This window comes from Carlito syrichta, unplaced genomic scaffold (genome assembly GCF_000164805.1).
Source record: "Carlito syrichta isolate Samal-C Ts95f unplaced genomic scaffold, Tarsius_syrichta-2.0.1 Scaffold315921, whole genome shotgun sequence".
NCBI lineage: Eukaryota > Metazoa > Chordata > Mammalia > Primates > Tarsiidae > Carlito > Carlito syrichta.
Window position 1 is genome coordinate 396,634 of NW_007260017.1, and position 16,148 is coordinate 412,781.

General features: G+C 37.7%; 1 protein-coding gene across 1 annotated transcript; it reads left to right on the forward strand.

The window, feature by feature from the left end:
* Positions 1-4,374: 4,374 nt before the first annotated feature.
* LOC103276095 (probable small intestine urate exporter) lies at positions 4,375-15,925 on the forward strand. Its single transcript, XM_021706689.1, is given in 8 exon segments — positions 4,375-4,500; positions 4,503-4,532; positions 4,535-4,596; positions 5,166-5,412; positions 5,496-5,561; positions 5,563-5,596; positions 6,034-6,087; positions 15,798-15,925. Coding segments are annotated over 8 exon segments (681 nt in total). The 5' UTR covers positions 4,375-4,440.
* The last annotated feature ends 223 nt before the right edge of the window (positions 15,926-16,148 follow it).

Sequence of the window (16,148 nt, forward strand, 5' to 3'; positions counted from 1 at the left end):
TTTTGCAAAATCAAAGTTAAAAAGAAAATTTTCCTTCCCCCCGGGAAGGAAAAATTTTTTTTAACTTTGATTTTGAATTTTAAAATATTTGTTTTTCTTTGATTTGGAAAAAAATGAGGTGTGGGCTTTTTTAAATGTTATAGTCCCAGGCTTGCCCGATTGGGGCAGCTCTTTAAGAGGGGGATGTCCTACCAGGCTGGAAGCGCCTACCACAATTTTCCCACCCCTAGAGATACCCCTTCCCTCTGGTTCCTTCCCTTTTCCTATGAGAAATTAAGATAATGTAACTTTTTGGAACTTGTTTTTTTGGTTTTTTTATTTGGGTAGGTTTTGGGATCCAGGTCATTTTTTTTTTTTTTTACCCCCTAGAGAAAATAAGATGAGGGAGAAAGAAAAAGGGGAAGAAATCTTCCCCGCCTTCACCTTTAACTTCTTGAAAATGGACCCCCTATGGAATAAATCTGCCAGTTTTTATAAATGCTAAAAGTAGAAATGTAATAGAACAGGCAAATAAATTATGTACTGGTAGTTTCACTAGAATAATTATGTGAGATTTTTAAGTAGAAAATGTTTATTCATCTTGTGGACTGCTGTGTGTGACTTCTTCCAGAGTACACTTTTTAAATTTAAATATACGTTTTTATTTTTTTAGTTGGGATTCTCACTCTGTCACCCACGCTGGAGTGCCATGGCACAATCACTGCTCACTACAGCCTCAACCTCATGGGTTCAGGTAGATCCTTCCACTTCAGTCTCCCAAGTAGCTGGGACTACAGGTGCATGCCACCATGGCTAGATAATTTTTAAAAATTTTTTTAGAGACTAGGTTTTGCTCTGTTTCCTAGGCTGGTCTCAAACTCCTGGGCTCAAGCAATCCTCCCACCTCCACCTCCCAAAGTGTTGGGATTACAGTCATAAACCACAACACCATACCACAGAGTACATCTGTATGTATGAATTCATATCAAACAAAAACAAAAACTCCTGAAAGTAAAAGAAGAAAGGAAACAGTAATTTCAAAGTGGAGAAACCTGACAAACACTAAGCCATCCAGGGAATCAAGGTCAACATCAATGGTGAGAAGGCATGTTTATAGCATGTCACCTTAATCTGATATGAGCAGAATGGCAGTTTACCTCTATGGTCTTCCTGTCAAAAACACATACTGCCTGTTTAATCATGAGAAAAATATCTGACAAATCTTAATTAAGGATCATGCCTCAAAATATTTTACTGGAACACTACAAGATTATCAAATTTATTAAAAACAAGGAAAGTCTAAGAAAGTGTCATAGCCAAGAAGATCCCAAGGAGATATGACAAGTACACATAATGTAGTTCTCTATATGGGATTCTGGAACATTAAAAAAAAAATCGGGTAAAAAACTAAGAAATCTAGCCAGGCACGGTGGCTCATGCATGTAATCTCAGCACTTTGGGAGGTGGAGGTGAGAGGATTACCTGAGCTCAGGGGTTCCAGACCCATCTGAGCAACATGGTGAGACCTCGTCTCTACAATAAATCAAAAAATCAGTCAGACCTGGTGGCATATGCCTGTGGTTCCAGCTACTTGGAAGGCTGAGGCAGAAGGATTGCCTGAGTCCAGCAGATGAAGGCTGCATTGGTCATGAGTGTGCCACTGCACTCCAGCCAGGGTGACAGAGTGAGACTCTGACTCAAAAAAACAAAAATGAAAAGCAAAACAAAACACAACAAAACTCTAAGAAATCTGAATAAAGTATAGATTTTGATCATAACATATCAATGTAGATGTATTAATTAAAACAAATGCACTATAACATTAGATGTTAATAATAGTGGAGATTTCATGGGAAATATAAGGAACTTAATTCTATAAATCTAAAACTATTCCAAAATTAAAAGTTTATTAAGAAAAAAAGAAAATGACTCTGTACCTAAAATATGTCAGATTATAGAATGCTTTTCTGAGTTGAAGTTTCAATCTGTCACCCAGTCTGGAATGCAGTGGCACGCTCACGGCCACCACAATCTCAACCCTCTGAGTTCAGGTGATCCTCCTGCCTCAGCCTTCCAAGCAGCTGGAATTACAGGCAAGCACCAATACGCCTGGCTGATTTTTTTTTTTAATTTATTGTAGAGATGAGGTCTCACCAAGTTGTCCACGCTGGTCTCGAACCCGTGGGCTCAGGCAATCTTTCACCTCAGCCTTCCAAAATGCTAGAATTATAGGTGTGAGCCACCATGCCTGGCTAGCAGAAAGTTTTTAACTCTCTTTTTCTTAAGAAAGCTAGTGCAGAATAAATAGCACACATACATAAATATACTACAAATTACACTGAAGTATATATGCCAACCAAAATTCTAGCTAAAATATTAGCAAAATAAAATGTTTTCTCAATAAAAATAACCTATTAAGAATAAGAAAAGATCATCCCAAGAATGCAAGGATAGATGGCTGTTAGTAATATTAATTATAATAAACTTACATGAATTTATTTTATTTTTATTGCCAGGCCTTGAAATGGCTCTATTATTAATCTTGTTTTACAAACAACATTTGAGGACCACAGAGAGCTCAGTTCCTGACCCCAGAACACACAGCTGTAAATAGAGCATCCAGGACTGGAATCCGGATATCTGATTCCCGCATTAAAATATATTTGATAAGCCGAGTTTGGTGGCTCAGCCTGTAATCCCAAGCCTTGGGAGGCCGAGGTGAGTGGATTGCCTGAGCCCACGGGTTCGAGACCTGCCTGGGCAACTTGGCGAGATCTCATATCTACAATAAATCAAAAAATTAGCCGGGTGTGGTAGCGCGCGTCTATAGTTCCAGCTACTTGGAAGGCTGAGGCGGAAGGATTGCCGGAGCCCAGCAGGTCGAGGCTGCGGTGGCCGCGAGCGTGCCACTGCACTCCAGTCTGGGCGACAGAGTGAGACTCCAACTCAAAAAAAACCTAAAAAACAAAAAACAAATATATTTGATAAAACTCATATATTCACATAAAAATATTTAACAATTGGAAAAGTTAGAGTACATAGTTAGAGTACATGTTACACAAACAGCCAGCAGCATACCTAATGGCATGATATCAAAAGCATTCCCAATATTTCCAACATAGCAGAAGTTCTCATTTCCACCATTCTTATTTAATGTTGTTTTGAAAGTGTCATTTAATAAAATTATTCAAGAAAAGTAAACAAGTGTTGCAAACAGTAAATATAGTCAACTATGTTTTTAATATTATTTGCACATAATGTGATGTGTCTTTATGTTTTCAAAACCCAAGGGGAGTACTCATAAAAATGATGGGAAAATAACTCAGTTACAGGATCAAGAAAAGGCACTTTTCAAAACTTGGGTGGACCGTAACTGATGATAACTATAAAATCCCATCTTGGGAAAGAGTAAAAGACTTGAATACATGGGTAGGCATGACTTCTTGGCTAGGAGATTACAATAGTATAAATGGAACAATCATTCTTAACAGTGTATCAATATGACATTGATCAAAATGCCAATGTAGATTTCTGTGGATAGTGCAGGAGTGGGGTGGTTTTGACCAAATTCTCTCCAGAGTTGAAAGTTGAGGTCTGTCAATTCTTGGAACTTGGGAAGAGAATCACTACACAAAAGGAAACCATGCTATCCAGTCTGAGAGCATTTGATCCATTTAGGGAGACAGGAAACAGGGCACCTACATATCTTGAGGCAGGCATCACATAGTACCTCTGCAATGTCTCTACAAAGAGAGGCAATGAACACTTCCTGCTGTTGTCAAATCAATGTGTTTGGACTAAACCATAGGGATAGCCCCAAGCTACTATGAAACACTGGCAAATTTTATATAAGCATTGACTAAATTATTCAGATGAAATTTTAAAACTTCTGTGTTGTAGACTTTCAAGTTTCATCTCTCCCAGACTCCAAACAAATAAATCTTCCTTCCATGTTCCCTGGTTATAAAATGCACCTGAGCTACCCAAGCTACCCAAGCAAGGCACCTAGAATTCATTTCCAAAATTTTTCTTTCTCTCACGATCCATATTTAATCAGTCACTGCTCGCAGGCAATTATTTTTCCAAATCCATTTCTTTCTATTCCCATTCTCAGTGGCTCATTCCAGAGCCCTTCCTGAAGAACTCTTCCCTAATGTTTGTTGTGACCAACTTCACACATTCTTCAAGTCTGTGCTTGAACAATGCTTCTGAGGGAGCTACTTTCCCCATTTCTTCCCAGGGGACACATGCCAACCACACACCAAAGTCTGCTTTCCTTGTATTTCTACATCACAGACAGGCACCAATCTTCTCTCTCTTTAGACTTCTAGACTTAGAAAGGGTAGGAGAAAATCATCCTCGTTATGACTTTTTTGTGTCCTCCTTTCAGGCTTTTGTTCGGTCTGACATGGGCTGGCCCTCATCTTGCAGCTCTGTAATTTTTTGACCCACACTCAACATATGAACTTGAGTATTACCATCCCCGCTGCATTGAACAATACTGCCCCCCCCACCGAGCCAGCCTGATTGATGCCTCTACAGAATGGCCTTCTAGACTGGTACCCAGGACTACTGGAATGAAACTCTGAAGGAATTTAAGACACTGATAAGTTTTATGTGACTCTGGACTCTTTGACTCAAATGGTTTCATTAAAATGGTTATTTTGTTAAATAGTGAGTTTTGTTTTCCAGTAAATATTTATTGAGAGTACAATATGAGCCAGGAATGGCACAAAAACTAACAACTACCTAAGGCAATTATGTCCCTGATCAGTATCTATGAGTGTAACCAAGGACTAAGTTAGATTGAAGGAAGCAAATTTTACCATTTGGTGAATATAAATTCTTCTGCTGCAATGATAACAATCACCACAAAATATCTTTCACAGATTAATATCTGCTTTCTCTTTCTTCCTTCCATTATTTTTTGCTATTATCTGGCCTATGATGCTTTCTTCTTTATAGGGTTTCTTTTCTTTGCAGGCTCTTTTATATTTAAATTGGTCAATTCATTGTGTCAGGGCAAGGAGAAAGTATGTACTTGACATATATTTAGGGTTTTTAAAAAATGAAATTGATATATTGGAAGATTTGGAAAAAGGATTAAAAAAAATGACAATTGTTCTTTTAGCCTCTTAAGTCCTGACAATAAAAGCTGTCAACTCTCTAACCAACCACGGTGACAGTCTCCTTGTTGTTTAGGCCTCTGCATATGATTGGATTCCTGAAATCCAGGGAATTATCCTCAGCTCCCTCAACTATGACTCATTCCTGGTTCCAATTCCCAGTGATTATGTGGCTGGCATATTTGGAGTCAGATAAATGGTTATTGTTGGCTTGTTGATTTCTTCAGTCCTGACCCTCTTTCCATTGGCTACTGATGCTGCAGTGGTCTTGCTCATTGTCTTTTAGATTGTCCAAGGTATAGCCCAGGTGCCAAGATGTTTTCAGAGAATAAGTGCAAAATAAGTTCCAGAATGACCTCAGATATCCAATAATGAAACCCCCTCCCCCAGGTTATGGTATTAACAGGTCAATATTCAGTTTGGATCAAATGGGTTCCCTCCACACCCTTACAGAGAGGAGTCAAATCAAATCACCACCATTGCTGGATCAGGTAACTGATACCCTCCCCTCCCCTTATATGCCCTATCCAAGAGTACTCAACCAAGGCAAGGCCTTACATACCAATTACTCTGTCTTCATAGTCCTTGCTTTATATAACTACCCTATATTGTCTTTCTTAATCATAACTTAATATTTACTATACACCAACCATTCTTGCATTTTGCACATATTAATTTCATTTTAGCCTCAGAACAATCTTATAGGTCAGCTATATAGAATTATTTCCATTTCACACATAAAGAATTTGAAATACAAATGGACTTGTCCAGGATCACATAGCTACTGAGTAAAGGATCAGGATTTGAGCCCAGGTTGTCTGAATTAAAGCTCATACCATCATTTACCGCACTTCTCAGCTCCACAGGAGGCACATAGAATCCCAAGACTAGCCTTCTCACTCAGAACGTCCTTGCATCTTCTGTTCAGGGTCATTGTTGGGAACCTTCATTGTTCTCCTTGTCAGTGGCCTCTATGACTTTGGTGAGTTTGTGTTTTTCAAATCTCAGAATTTTCTTTAATGACAGACAATGCTAGGTATGATTTCTGTAATACAATTGTCTGTGGTTAACTAGATCCTAAAATAGGAATATTTATACAGCTAAAGTTTATCAGGTTCAGAGCCAACCATGCTGTGAATCTTGCTGGCATATAAAAATGACATTTAAGTTTCAGTAGCCTGAGAGTGCAACCTTATAACGTTAAGGGTGTCATAACATTTTTTTCCTGATTTTAAGTTGACCCAAAAGAACTCAGAACAATTTCTTATAAGATGTTGAAAATGAACAGAATTCTAAGACTTTCTTAAGATTTTAAATAGGAAATTTTAAGATAAACCATATTTCCAACTCAATACCGATAATGTTGAGTTCCCCAACTGTGAAACAATGTATACATTAGATAAAATTCATTTGCTGAGGACTAATTTTATTTCATGTCTAGAGATTGTCTTGGGAATCCATTGCACATAATAATGTACTGCTGTTAACTGCTAAGTGTTTGAGAAAGACAAGAGGTAGACATGGAAAGGTTTAATGATGAAAAGAACTCTGCCAAGCTGGTCTAGCATGACTAGCAGAAGCTATGCTCCCTGGTATATGAACATGGAGAGCATTTTCAAGCACATGGGACAAATACTTTAATAACTTGTAACAATGTGCCATAGCCTCAATAATAGTGCATTTCAAAACCTCCCTAAACCCAATGTTCTATAACAATAGCTACTTATTCTTACAGCTTCGTGGGACACCTGGGTGACTCTGCAGTCTGTGTCTGTCATCAGTGGATTAACTGGAACATGTTCTTTTCATGGCAGTGATCAAGGCTCAAGAGGAAAAGTGGAAGGAAGGAAGGAAGGAAGGAAGGAAGGAAGGAAGGAAGGAAGGAAGGAAGGAAGGAAGGAAGGAAGGAAGGAAGGAAGATGCAGTGCTTCTTAATGCCTAGGCTTGGAACTGCCCCATGCCATTGGCAAGAGCAAGCTACATTACCAAAGCCATTGTCAAGAGGTAGGAAATGCCCTCTACCTAAGATAGAGCACTGAGAGGGAAAAGTGGAGTACTGGGGCCAGCCATTCTGTCAGCCACAGGAATCATCTCAGGGCAGAGTCAAACCTAGAGAAGAACTTCAATACAGTGTTAGCTGGATCCTCTTTTTTCTAGGTGGAATGACTATGCCTGCTGTATTCTCTGGTTTCTTCTCATTATGGTGTCCAGCAAATCGACCCTTTATCAGCTCAGGTGAAAAGAGAAACATTGTATGTTCACTGGCTCAACAGATATACTGAGGGACTCCCCTGCCATTTCTCTAAGTCCACCAAGATGTCTCAGAGGTAAGGAGTGTGGTAGAGTGGGCTCTTGTATTCTGATGGAGGGGATATTGATGTGTACTTTCTTCCAGGATTGTTTGCAAAGCTGGCCTCTTCCCTTTAAGGTTATGATCAAATCCTTACCACTTTGGGCCACTGTAGTCTCTTTATTTCTGTGATTTTTAAAAATATCATTATTTTGTATACCAATATACACATCAGCTCTGGCTTGAAGTACAGAGCCGATGTGTATGTTGGTGTATAAAATAATGATATTTTTAAAAATCACAGAAATAAAGAGACTACAGTGGCCTAAAGTGGGAAGGATTTGATCATAACCTTAAAGGGAAAGTTCATTCTGATATTTTGTTTAAATGCTTTATTATAGAATCCTCTGTCTCTCCCATGGCCACAAACTCAGGAGATAAAGCCCAGGACCTCCATGTAGAAAATGCAATCTGGTTAACTTGGATTCTGATTTATCTCAATACGGTTTATTACTTAATGGATCAGAGCAGTATGGTTCTAGGTCTGCTTCACATAGAATGTTATATTTTTAAGAGCCCTACACATACATTTTATACTCAGTTCAGTCAATGTTTGCATGCAAGACACTGCTGGCAGCATAAACAATAAAGGATTAACAAGACAAATACTGCCTTTTAGAAAATTGTGACAGAGAAACACAAAGAGTATAAGCTGGATATAAGACATTATTAAGAGAATGTCAAGTCCCAAATAAGGCTTATATAAAAATTTGTGGATAACATATTGAGAAAAGTGCACATATGTTTACCACTCTCTGAATTTTCACAAAATACACAGATGCTCTGATTGTCTTACAGGAACTTTCAATTCCTGCTAGATGAATACCTTAAACATGGCTAAGTGTATGTCAGATGTCATAGCCTTTTAGTGACAATTCACAAGGCAGTTGAGTTACCATTACACTCTCACTCTTTGTACTCCAAAAACACTTCTCTAATCTTGACTGTGCTCCTCTGGCAAAAATGTGCTAAGTAACCAACACAAATCTGCATTCTTAGCAGCAGTCTGAGAGGCGTACATTCAGGCAGGCTGGAGGTTCCTGAGATCAGAAATCCCAGAAAGGAATGGCTCTTTATCTTCTTAAAAAGGAGAGGAGAAGAAGCAAGCAATGAGACCAGAATCTCAAGTCAGAATTCAAATCAGGGGAAAACAATCAGGAGGCCGGTGCTAAGCTGTAGACATCCTGAGGCTGGCAATCACTGGTAATGATTTGTCTATGTTATGAGGCTATATGGGCTTCCCTCCCTCAGAGAACAAGGCTGAGGAGGAGAGGAAGGAAGGAATGAATGGAAAGACAAATTGTGACCAAATAGCAGAGCTTTGTAGTCTAGGAAGTCAAGACATTTGGATTTCGGTTGCTCTCTGGGTATTTTCTCACTAAATCACCTAATCTTAACAGCTTTGATTTACCTATCTATAAAATGAACCACTTGAACTATGTGAGAGCTAAGTTCTTTTCACTGTTTGGATTATATATAACAAAGGATGCCAGGCTCGGTGGCTCAGCCTGTAACCCCAGAGCTTTGGGAGGCCGAGGCGAGTGAATTACCTGAGCCCGAGGGTTCGAGACCCACATGGGCAACTTGGCGAGACCTCATCTCTACAACAAATCAAAAAACTAGCCAAGTGTGGTAGCGCACGCCTGTAGTTCCAGTTATTTGGAAGACTGAGGTGGAAGGATCGCCGGAGCCCAGCAGGTCGAGGCTGCTGTGGCCGGGAGTCACTGCACTCCAGTCTGGGCGACAGAGTGAGACTCCAATTAAAAAAAACACACAAAAAACCAAAACAAAAACGACAACAAAAAAGGATGGTCTTCTTTTCATTGCATTTTTAACATAATTTAATATTAGAGGTTTAATTAATAATAATAAGATTCAACATTTTAAATCTATGTAGGAAGGTAGAATGATTTATTTCATTCCTTTCCTAAGCTCTCCTGTTCTCTCAGCTTGTTCCAGTTATATCTTTAAATTTAATCTATATTCTTCCATTGTTTATTTATGAAAATGCAAGCTTACATGAATGTATATTCTGATTTTCCCAACTTCTTTTTATATAAAGCATTATACTTTGTATATGCTGCTATGATTTTTGTACTAGAGTTTTGCCACTTATATACCATGGAGATCTTTTCATATTAGTACACAAAAACCTTACTGAGCAATATTTGGTTTGGTTCCAATCTTTGAACAATACTCTGTTGAAAATCTTGTTCATTTGTCACACATCTGTGCAACTATTTCTGTGGAGTAAATTTCTGTATGTTAGGTTGCTGAGTCAAGGGGTAAATCCACTATAAGCTTTTATATGCACTGTCAAATTACTCTTCATAGAGCACTAATAACATTTGTGAGTACCTGATTCTCTACAGATTCAAAACATAGCACGTCACCTTAAGGTCTGTCTGTCACGTCTAGCTAAAAAAACAGGCTTCCTGGATTCTGATTAGAGTGATATTGAATTCAGTAATATAAACTCTTGTTTCAAAAGTCCATGACTTCATGGTGTCAATAGACTCTTTTCAGAGCTTAAATAGTACAACCTCCGGTGTTTATTAATTCACACTCTGTCATACTATACACACTCATACATTCTCATCTATCTAGGGATTACCACTGAAAATATTTAACAGACAGCAAAGCAATGACACCAGTCTATTCAAGAGATACAACTGGAACAATTCATCGAAATGGACACAGATAACAAAACACTTTTAGGAACACATATAGTCACCTATAGGAAACACTTAATACCTAGCAAGCACATTACTAAGCCTTTTTAAGTGTGTGTGTGCGTGTGTGTGTGTGTGTGTGTGTGTGTGTGTGTGTGTGTGTGTGTGTGTATGTGTGTGTACAGGTTCTCCAGCTCAGGGTTAAAGTAATCCCTTCACTTCGGCTTCTAAAAGTGTTGGGGTTACAAGCATGAGCCAACATACAAAGCCCAGGCTATGCCTTTTAAATATCTTTCTAGTTAATCTTTTCGCAATGCCATGTGGCAAGTATTCAACCTCTTCATATATTAAAAAAAAAGAAGAAACCATTAATCTCTTTGTTTGTTGATATCCTTTTCAGTAGCCTTTGGTATCTAGAATCCCAAAGCATCTTGTGGGAAATCAGAGGCCACAAGAACTCTAAATTATTACTTGATTTGATTTACTTAGGAAGTCACCATCAGCGCTGAATCAGAAGGAAAAGCCTTTGCAAAGATATTCTATTTGAGTTTCTCACTCTAATTAGCGTATATTTTTCAGTTTCCTCCAAAGTTCTCCTTCTATCCCCTTTCAATACAGTGACTTGTACTTCATAAACAGAAGACAGCATAACCTTGAGAGGAAGCCTTTTTCATTCAGCTCAAGCATCTCCTTCTTTGAAGTTTGAGCATTTCTTGCAGATGCAGAGAGTGCCCTCTTCTCCCACATCATATAGCTGCATAAATCTTACAGCTGGATGCACTTGAGTGGTAGCAGAGCTATTTCATGAAATCATCTGGGACAAAACAAAAGCCATATGTACTCGGGACACAGTGGTTAAGAGCATAGACACCTGAGCAACATTGTGGGTGGAAATCTGTTCCTGTGTTTATTCTGTGAAATGGAGACGGTAGTAAGAACTGCCTCATAGTGTTGTAGTGAGGATTTAATGAGTTAATTACCAGGCATCATGTTATGTGATCTATCAGGAACATCTGACACACCGACTGATTTCCTCTTCCCTGAAATTTTGTTTCTTTAACTTCCAGGACACCATACTTTCCAGGTTTACTTCCTATAAACTACTCATTCCTTTCTATTTTCTGTTGCTGGTTCCTCTCCCTCTATCCAATCTCCAAGTATTGGAGAGCCTCAGAGTGACTCTCTTCTCCATTTATTTCCATTTTCTAATTTTCATAGCCTTGAGTATCCTTTGTAGGTTATTAGCTTCCAATGTTATGCCTCAACTCCTACCTCTCTTCCAAATTCTAGAGTTGTATATCCAAAAACATTATTAACACCTTCTAAGATGCCTAAGAGGCATCTCTGTTTTAACATGTCTAACAATAAGCTCCTAATCACTCCACCTCCCAAACAGGCTCCTTTCACAGAACTCCCTTCCTTCCCAGTGAGGCACAACTTCATTCTTCTAATTATTTAGAACAAGAACTTCTCCAATTCCCCATTTCTTGACCTCTGCCCATCGATAAAGTTGAAACTCCTATTTGGTGTTTTTCCCATGCTGGGATTTGTCTGGAATCTGATAACATCTATTGCCACTGTCCTAGTCCAAGCTGATGTCACTTCTCTTCTGGATTATTGCAATAACTTCTTAAGTGTACTTCCTCCCTATCGTTTTTCACCTCAAATTTGCAGCCAAAGAGATCCTTTCAAAATGTAAGTCATGTCATGTCCCACTTCTGCTCAAAATCTTTCAGGGGTCCCCATCTCACCCAAAGTAAAAGCCGAAGTACCTGCAGTGGCCCACACAGCCTTGAAAGCTTCAGGTTCCGTTACCTCTCTTCCCTTATATCTGCTCTTATACTTCTGGCTTTTTCCACTCTGTCATACTCATCTCTATGATTCTTTGAGCACATCAGAACTTTTCATCCAGACTCAGAACTGCTCCCTCTACTAAGTATGATATTTCCCCATATATCTGCATGACTTAGTTTCTGGTATGTCATTAGGACTTTGTCGTTTCTTGCTTTATTTTCTCCACAGCACCTATCACTTCTAATACATTCTTTTATTTACTATTTTGTGTTTTATATTTTGTGCTTCTGTCTGGAATGTGAGGTCCCCAGACACAAGGCTATCTGTCTGCTTTGTTTGCTGCTACACTTCCAGGGCCTGATATTGGGGGAATCTATAAGTATTTTTGATTGAAGATATACAATCTGGAGTGAAGGATATGGCTTAGAAGATTGAACAATCCCGTTTCCTGCTATTTCTCCTGAATTGAATAGATTTTCCTATCCAGGCTTAGGGTGAACTGGACAAACCCAGGCTTGCTCTGCTTAAGTAGCTGTATGATAGGAGAGTAGACAGAATCCAGGAAGGCTGGAGAAGATGCAAGCTACGCATGCTCCATTTATTTACCTAAACTCAATGATCTACGTCACTTTTCTATACATGAGGGAGAAAATGAAGGGAATGGAGAAAGTTCTAAAGAATTATTCTGCCTGAAGTTTTTTTTTTTTTTGTAAAGGAATCTGAGATCAGGCCAATACATTGTATTTGCTCTTCAAATTAGATTGTTTAGCTATTCTGCCAGGATACCTTTTATTCACTCAATGTGACAATGCAAGCCTTTTTAAGCAGCTGAGTAAAGAGCTAACCTTTGAAACTCTTGTACAACTCAATCTCATCTAGCCAATTTTTGTCACATTTCAATTTCTGAACAGTTCCATAACCAAATTTCAATTACACATGCTGATTTCTTCATGTTTTATATTCTCTGGACAATTTACACAGGGTCTGGGGAAGAGAGAATGAGATTTCTGCTTTAAGTGGCCATCTTTCCAGGATGGACAAGTACAGATTATTTGAATATGTGCTCATTTGTTTTTTCACAGTTTTTCACTTTATTTTTCATAGTTTGTGGATTTCAATTTTCAAATGCAAAAATCCTTCTAGGAATTTAATCTCAAAATTTAAATGAATGTTCATCCTCAATCCTGAGTATGTAGGTAATGTCTGTAATTTCTACATACACAAACAAGAAACATAAAATTGGTGCTAGAAAGTTGTAATATTTATGTGGATTTTCAAGAAATGGATAGAAGATATAATGAACAAGAGCTTTTCCCAAGACTTATACCAGAAAATGTTTCAAGTGAAATAAATTTACACAAAAGGCAGAAGACAGCCCCATTACCAACTTTACTCTGTGCTTGCATTGGAAACATTGACTGTCTGCTGCCTTCTCTGGTATGTTGTGGTTTATGATGACCCCATGTCTCACCCATGGAAAGGATCTTAGAAAAAAATATATCATATCTTTCTTGGACCAACAGGTACACATAAGGATTCCAACCCTTTCCAGAGATCTTGTGTCAGCATCTGATTTTCTGAGGATGACTAAGAGTGTGTGAATATCTCTCAAATCTTACTGTTCTGACTAATAATACATTTGTTTTCAGGTCAGTTCTTCTAAGCAGTCTCTTTTCATCAGAGCTATGCTCAGATCACTACCTCTTTGGTCTTTATTTTTGCAGTTTCAGGCATTATTTGTTAGTTAACACACTGACTGCATACACACAAATAAATCAGCTCTGTCTACAATGTTAACATCAGAGATATAAGTATATGTCCCTCTATCCCTTTCTCTTGTTTTCATGACTCACCAATTACTCTGTCTTCACAAATTATCCATATAGAGAAATGTGTTTCTTATTAGCAAAAGTAATCTAATGTTTAACACTCATGCTATTAAATTTTCTTGGGGAATATGATTTAAGAGATTACTATTTTCTCAAAGAATGTAGTATATCAGAATGTTAGTATGATTATTAATTAACTATGATTGTGGCCTCACTGTCTTTATTATGGTAATTTACTCTGTCTTTTTCCCTCAGAATGAACTCCTTTTTTGTTTTGTTTTTTCTTTTGTTTTTGACGGAGTCACTGGTATTCTAGGAGGACATATGGCAGATTCCTTCTGACCTATAATTTTAACTCATCACCATGAAGAAAATTGCCACAATTCTAGGTTAGAACAGAGATTGAGGGCCGAATAATTGACAAGGCAAGCAATAACCAAAGAATGTATCTCACTGTTTCATTTGTCTGTTATTCATTTCCTAGGAAATCACCCTTCAGCATCCACTGTGGCCCTGCCCTACCTCAATTCCAGCTATATCACCAATTACTCTTCTGACGCTCTCTGGTGGTCTAACCTTTTTTGGGGGGGGTCAGTCAGGGATTTTATATCAATGCCTTAGAGATTGTTCCAATGTAGGTCTCTCATCTCCACTACTGTTCATTTTCTGGAAAAGATTTGGCCTGTAGCTTTCTGGGAACTGCTAACTTTGGAAAATAATAAATCATAGACAAAGACAACAGATGAACCTATGGCCATTTTTTGTTCAAGAATTTTGGGGAGGGGGTATTGATTTGTCTTAGTGCTTCTTATGGAATCTATGTACATTGTACAAGTCGTTTTTCATATGATAATCAAATTATATAATTGTAAAAATATAGATGAGTTTTGGATTCACACATGAATCAGGCTGAAGGATACTTTCAAACATCTCTGGACCTAGTCCTGTCACCCACAGACATTCCAGTTTACTCATAGGAGTCTCAAGGGGACTTGCACACAAGGCAGCTATCTGAAGCCCATTGTCAGTGGATTTCTCCACAGTAAGGTAGAGTTTTTTTCTGTCAAGAATGACTTTTAAAATGCATGTCAAATCCATTTATAGAGGTGATAGAATAAATAATGTATTCAAATACTGGAAATAAAGTTAAATTGAGAGTCACTTTGTTAGAAAGATGAATCTGGTAAAGAAAAATATAAAGCAAAATTTTTGTGATCTCAACTCTGATTTATCCCAGAACCAAACAAAGAACTAACTAGTGATCTTCTGGTAAATTACATTGTTTGAAACTGAAATCACACAGCCACATAAGTTTTGTGGAATGATGATTCCAAGAATAGATGCCGAGTTACCACGTCTTCTGCAACACTTTGAAATTATCATTGGCATAAACACCAAAAAAAAAGGGACAATGAAAGCAAACATTTTTAAGTGTCTGATCCATACAAGTATCATAATAAGTATTTCATATGCAGTAAACTCATCAAATCTTGATTCTCATAGCAATTGTGAAAATCCAGCATTATTATTTTCATTTTCTAATGATTAAATTGAAAACTCTGGTAGAACAATGCTTTCCACTAAGAGAATGTACAATCAGAATTATTGTAACTTAAACCTCTAGCTCAAAAGCCCATAATGTTTTCATATGCAATCAAAATGCAAGAAGAATTTTGGAATCATTCTTATCCTAACTTATGTAGTCAAGACTCATGCAAAAGAGAAAATGTATGGCATTTTGATAAATAGTGATAAATGCAGTTCTGTAGATTAATCACAAAGGTTCACAAACCTCTCTTATTGAGAACATTCTGAATATATTTTGAAATCCTTCTTTTCATGTAACTATGAAGTCACTTTCAGAAAATGAATTTCTTTATGGAAATCCACTAATGAATGTTGTTGTCTGAACTATTAATAAGATGTTTCACAGAAAAAAAGTGAAAAGAGGAATATTTACTCAGAGTTTTGTGTCCCCAGGATCCTGAGTTTGGGTGGAGGAGTGTCTTCTTTTTGCTTCTTTTTGTGTTTTCCATTAACATATTAGGATTGGTCCTCTACCTTGTATTTGGAGAAGTAGATGTCCAAGACTGTGAAAGAGAGGAAACTCACTCATTTATGAAGGCAAAGGATAATGACTTCATCTATGCATATAACCATAAAAGCACTACTTAAAGTTTTTAGTCCCATGTTATTTTTCTTTCTTATTTATTCCACCCTGAATGCAAAAGTCATTAGGCACTTTATTTCATAGATGAGAAGGCTTTGGTGATGAAAATAATTTTGTTTGCTGTGGCTATTTTCAAATATGAGATCAGTTCATTCTTTGATTCTTTCTTCTTTTCAAGGAAACTATAAGATGAATACAAGTTCCAATAAATAATAAATAAGAACAAAG